We start from the raw sequence: 6,140 nt of genomic DNA, 5'->3' as shown, positions 1-6,140 counted from the left end.
CCTAGTGGCAAGAGGGCTTGCCTCCTATACCTGAGGCCATGGGCTCAATTCCCCAGCACCACATATATAGAAAATGGCCAGGGGCTGGAGATATGGCCTAGTGGCAAGAGTGCCTGCCTCATATACATGAGGCCCTGGGTTCGATTCCCCAGTACCACATATACAGAAAATGGCCAGAACTGGCGCTGTGGCTCAAGTGGCAGAGTGCTAGCCTTGAGCGGGAAGAAGCCAGGGACAGTGCTCAGGCCCTGAGGCCAAGGCCCAGGATTGGCAAAAAAAAAAAAAAAAAAGAAAGAAAGAAAGAAGAAAGAAAGAACAAAATCCTTTCTACAAGCATGGAGCCCTGTCATGCAGGCATAGAAGCGCCTTTGATTATTCTTTGCCCTTTGACCACCAGGAGGCTCCCACCACAAACACAGCTAGAAGAAGCCCTATGCAGCTGAGTTGTGCAACTGAAGTGTCAGCCAGACACCCTAGCAGAAACCATCAACACATACCTCTCTTTAGGTTCACTGCTTTCATGCATTTAAAATTGCTGAAATGAGTTTCAAACCTGTAATAAAATTTTTTTTAGTAGTTCCAAAAGGAAAATTCCTTCTTTCCTTTAACTACTCTTGTTTTAGAACCAGTTGTTACTGCCTGTGTTAAGAACTAGCTTATCAGTTTGCTTAATAAAAATGAAAGCAGTATTTTTTTGTGTGAAAGATAAATGTGTGGGTTTTTTTGGTTTGTTTTGCTTTGTCCTGGGGTTTGATCTCAGGGCGCTGGATACTATCTCTGAACGTAAGTTTAGTGCTCTACCACTTGAGCCAGGTCTGGCTTTTTCCGAGTAGTTTACTGGGGATAAGAGTCACATGGACTTTCCTGCATGGACAGACTTTGAACCATGATCCTCAGATCTCAGCCTCCTGAGTAGCTTCAATTATAGGAGTAAAACTTGGCTTCTTAATCATCATCTCATTAAAATAATTGAAGTTGCTAAATTTAAATTTTATCATGCTAATCAGGAAACATTATTCAGGAAGGCAACATGGCTTTAGGAAAAAAATACTTTTGAAATTGGTGAAAGCTATTCAGAGAATATGTAAAAATGAAGACTTAAGGCAAATATTAGAATAAATGCATTGAGAAAATTACAGTGTTACCATATTCCTTCATAGACAGTTGCTCTATTATGTTCAATATTTACTATGTTCTTAGCTCCACAGCTAGGAAAGAATGTAAAGAAGGAATAGTAGAAAAATTACATGAAAATTATATAAACAATTATACTTATTAAAGAAACAAGCCAGATGTAATGACTCCTGCCTTTAATCCTAGTTACTTAGGAGACAGAAATTGGATTGTAGTTCAAGGAAAGGCAAATGTTAGCAAGGGCTACTATCAACCCATTCAAAGCTGAGTATGGTGGTACCTGTTTCTAATCCCAGCTATGGGGAAAGCATAAATAGGTAGATTGCAGCCCAGGCCAGCCTGTGCAGAGAGACCTTATTCAGAAAATAAAATAAAAATGACTGGAGGAATGGTAGAGTGCCTGTGTAATACACAAGAGGTCCTGAGTTCAAATCCCAGTGCAGACAGCACAAAACCAAACAAGGAAAACAACTAGGCGGATGCCAGAAGCTAGAGGAAGGGGGCATTGGGGTGGAGTTGTTTCATGGGTACAGTTTCGGGTTGGGAAGATGATGTTCTGGAGCTGTCTTGTTGATACACTCTTAACAGTGTGACTGTACTTGACAACCCTGAATTGTATGCTTAAATCATTGAAAAGGTGTGTTTCCTGTTATAGTCTACCACCTTGAAAACAAAACAAGCCTGGGGACTAAAGCCAAGAAAAGCAAAATCGCAGGGATTGGGTTTAGCTAAGAGTGTAGTGAGTTTATACCTGTGCATTGATTAAGGGTAGTTACAGAATCACCTTCTGGTGAATTTAAAGAAAAAAGAAGACTTCCTTCCAGGCTGGAAGCTTCCTGGATTCTTGTACAGTGGAGTCATAGTTTGGAGTGTGGACTGCCTCGAGACCTTTCCTGGGAACTGTAGTCTACACTGGCTAACACCTTTCTTGTTGGGGATGTGCTTTCTGTGGTCATCAGAGCAGTCGTTCATCACGTTTGTGTCTCTTATTTACCTTCTCCCATCAGCTGGCATCTTCCAGGCCATGTGTCTCCTGATCTGTGCTGAGATGTACCAAGTGTCCAGGCTGCGGCACATCTGTGAGCTGTTCATCATCACGCAGCTGCAGAGTACGCCCAGCCGGGAGCTCGCCTCCATGAGCCTCGACATCGTCGACCTACTCAAGAAAGCCAAGGTGTGGATGCAATGAAAACAACTTACTAGCCTTTTAGTTTTGAATTTTATTATTTCAACAGGTCCAATGAACAGTATGCCACATTCATCACTTGAAAAATTCATAAGTGCAAACTTGGTGCTTGATAATCTCACCATAGATGTTCTATAGTGTGCATATTACTCTACATTACATTTCCGTACTTCTTTTGTGTATGTTTTTCCACTACTGGACACGTCTGTTTGTTCTAGGAATAATTATTTCTTTTTTCCAAACTGTAAGGTTTAATAACCTCTTCTACTTTTTTACAGTTTGTGCTGTCTTATTACCTCAGTGTACTATCATAGTAGTATCTTAGAAATGAGAAAATTCAGTGTTGCAGTTTTTAAGAAATGTGTGAATTCACATACATCTAATGTTTAATAATGAAATGACTCATTTGAGGAAACTATTAAGGTTTCCTTCAACAAATCTGAAGAAGTAGGAAAATGACTTCATAAATAAACATGAAACTATATCAGAAAATAATATAATGAATAGGCTAATATGGAAGTGAGTTATAAAATAACGTCACTAGTACAATAAATGAAAACAATGCCGTTGCTCTCCAAACTTGTGTTTGGACCACCTCCTAGCAGTGTCTGTCCTGTCTGGTCTGCAGTTACCCCTTCCCATCTCCCGTTGTAACAAGGCCTCAGAGAGTGCCACCAGTAGCCATTTCCCAAAGTAATGTAAGAGCAGAGTGGCTGCCAGGTGTTTAGATAGTCATTGTCCCAAACTCATCATTTGCATGAGTCTCGAGAAGAATGGGAAGGAGGGCTCATTGCCCAGGCCTGCAGGCTCTTGGTGGGGCTGGATAACAGGCAACAGTGGCATGATCTGCTCTGTGGTGGGCTTCAGCATGGGGCAAGACACCCCAGGCTCTCCTGGGGCAGGTGCCAGACTGTCTTCAAGTGGAATGTCTTCAAAACCTTGCTCCTGCTCCTCCATAACTTCCAGCTTTGTGGGGCCCAACAGGTCTGAGGGGCCCTCAGCAGCGAGGGTGTGGATGGCTGCCGGCATCTTGTCCTGACCCTCCGTGCCTTCCCCTGCAAGGTGCAGTAGCAGCTCCTGCAGCTGCTTCTTCTTTTCACTCACCTCCTGGGACAGCTGGATGACACACTGGTCTTTCTCCTGATACATCTCATCAAGAACGTCCATCTGTTCTTTGTAGAAAACGATAGACTCTTGGATGGCACTGATGTGTTTGGACAGCTGGTCACACTGATGGTGGAGGCCGTCCACTTGACTCTGGTAGTCCACCTTGTCAGGCAGGTTGTGGGTGAAATGGAGTTTCAGCTTGATCTTGGGTATGTGTGCATGCTGCTTCCTGTCTCCAGACACGCCATGGCTCCAGCTCTTGGGGAAGATGGCCTGATGCTCCAGCTTGGTCTGGCACTGGGCTTCCAGGTTGGCCAGGCACCTGCAGTGGGCCTGCTGCTCCTGCAGCTGCTGCCTGAGGTTTGCCTTTGATTGAGCAATTGCTAGTGCTTCATACTCTGGAACTGTCACATCAGGGGGTATCATCTTCTTACCCTTGTCTTCTCTTAGGCTTATTCCTTCCCCTTCCCTCGGGAGAGCCAGGCCGCTCAGCTGGGCCCGAAGCTGCTCATTCTCCTGCCTTTGTGCTTCAAGGCACTTCAATGTGTCCTGCAACTTTTGAGGTCCCATTTGGTCCTCTGCCTTGGTCTGCACCTGCTCCTGCTGCAGCTGCTCCAGCAGCTGGGTCTGCTTCAGCAGGTGCTGCCGCAAGGCCTCCTTCTCGTACGTCAGCTGCTGATGGGAGGCCACGTGCCGCTCACAGGCGGCTCTGAGCTCCCGCAGCTGCTCTAGGTACTGGTCATGCAGCTCCTGCAAATTCTGAGCTGCTTGGCTCTTTGCTTCAGCGATCTCTTTCCATTCTGTTGACTTCTTCTCCAGCTGGTCCAGCTTTTCCTGCAGCTTTTTCTTGTCCTGCTGCTCCGAGTGCAGGATGCTGGCGAGCGCCTCCTTGTCTTCACTCAGCCTGTGGAAGGCGTCCCGCAGCTGGGCCAGCTGGTGTTTCAGTTCTTCGTTGTGCAGCAGTGTGCATCGCACGGTCTCACGTTCCTTTTCCATGGTCTCAAAGCTCTTGCGTCGATCCTCAGCTTGCTGCTCCCATGCCTCGGCCTTCTTCTCCAATATCCTCAGCCTCTCCTGCTGCTCCAGGTTCTGGAAACGAAGGCTCTGGGTTTCCTGTATCTGGATGTGATGTTGTTCTTCCAGGTTCTTGAGCTCCTTCTGCAACTGGAAGGCCTGGGCCTGTTGCTCTGCCAGCTGCTTTCTCAGCGCCATCACGTTGCTCTCCAGCTCCAACACCTGCCTCGCCCCTTGCTCTTTCTCCTCTGTCAATTGGCTGTTCTTCGCCAACAGCTGCTGGGCCTTCTCATCCCACCTGGAGCGCTCTACCCTCAGGTCCTCCGCAAAGGTGTCTCTCTCCACCGTTAATGTTGCCACCAACGCTTTCATGCTGTCTAGTTGTCTTTCCAACTCTGCCCGCTCTTCCAGTACTTGTAACTCAGGACTTTTGATCTCCGTGTCGGCCTTCTGCGTCAGGAGCACGTCCAGCCTCTCCTGCAGCTTGGTGTTCTCTTCCTCCAGGTTATCATAGCTTCCGATCTTGTCCTGGAGCTGCAGCTTCAGGTTATTCAGGGCGTTGGTGAGCTCGAGGTTGCTGGTCTCTGCCTCATTCTGCATGGTGAAGGCTGCAGACAGTGTCCTCTCTAGCTCCTCCACGCGTTGCTGCGAAGCTTGCAGGCGGCTGGCACGATCGGCATGCTCCGCTTCTCTTTCATTGGCCAGCTGCTGCACGTGGGCCAGGGCAGATTGTAAATCAGAATTTTCTGAAACCAACATCTGAATTGATAATTTGTGGAGCTCCAGATCTATCTTCTGTGCTTCCACAATACAGGCCATCTTCTCATTCTCTTTGCCCTGTTGATCCTGGAGCTCTTTCCTTTCCTGCTTTAGTTGTTCAATCACACTCCACAGCTGCTGGTTGCGTATTCTGCTGGAGTCCAGGGCAAGCATCAGGTGTTGGTAGCGCCTTTCTAGATCCTTGGTGTCATTGGGACCAGGGACAGTCTGGACTGTGACAGCTGTCATTGTGTCCAAAGGCTCCGAGTTAGTGTGATCTCTGGCTACACCCTCAGTTGAATGACAGTCCCCTGTCGTGTTCGTTTTGGGGACATCTCCCTTTTTTGTTTTCTTCTTCCTCTTGGAAACTGCAAGCCTGTCAGGACAATTTCTCTGCTGATACTCTTGAAGGAGTTTCTTTCCTGAAGCTATTTTCTTTTCTCTTGTTTTTTCAGACATCTCAGCACTGGGATGGGAAAGATGAGGGGGCCCCATTCCCAGGCTCTTTGAAATCACTTTTGTTCTCAGAGTCACTAAAAACGATTCTCTGTTTCCTACTCTATTTCCAAAAATCACCTCAGTTCTCTCACTCACCACTTAGCACCTCTACCCTCTTCAATGGCTGGTAGTGGTGTAAGTCACCAAAAGGAATACCAGTGTAACTAGGTAACGTAGAATGTGGGTGTGGCCCCAGTTCTTGTATCTCATTGGTCAGAGAGAAACATGAAAAAATGGGGGCGGGGTTAGAATCTTGTAATCCAGGTAGAATGGGTGGACTCATGATGAGAACTGCTCCCACAGCTCCTCCCCTGTACAACAGTGTCTAGTTTGTTTGGGGGACCTGCTCTTACCAGATACATGCAAAGTTTTACAAGTCCACTTTCCTGGCTTCCATCATACAGCTGTGGTCACCAGAGTTTCCACTAGGCTTCCAACTGCT

General features: G+C 46.8%; 1 protein-coding gene across 1 annotated transcript; it reads right to left on the bottom strand.

Annotated features, from left to right (window-relative positions):
• Window positions 1–3,052: 3,052 nt before the first annotated feature.
• LOC125339948 (golgin subfamily A member 2-like) lies at window positions 3,053–5,659 on the bottom strand. The gene is made up of 2 exons (XM_048331311.1): window positions 3,862–5,659; window positions 3,053–3,729 (listed from the first exon to the last, which is right to left on the bottom strand). The coding sequence occupies exons 1-2, from the start codon at window positions 5,657–5,659 to the stop codon at window positions 3,053–3,055; spliced, it is 2,475 nt and encodes an 824-aa protein (XP_048187268.1).
• Between the last annotated feature and the right edge of the window lie 481 nt (window positions 5,660–6,140).

This window comes from Perognathus longimembris, chromosome 22 (genome assembly GCF_023159225.1).
Source record: "Perognathus longimembris pacificus isolate PPM17 chromosome 22, ASM2315922v1, whole genome shotgun sequence".
Lineage (NCBI taxonomy): Eukaryota > Metazoa > Chordata > Mammalia > Rodentia > Heteromyidae > Perognathus > Perognathus longimembris.
The sequence above is the reverse complement of the archived record's forward strand: the minus strand, read 5'-3'. Positions and strand labels throughout refer to the sequence as shown.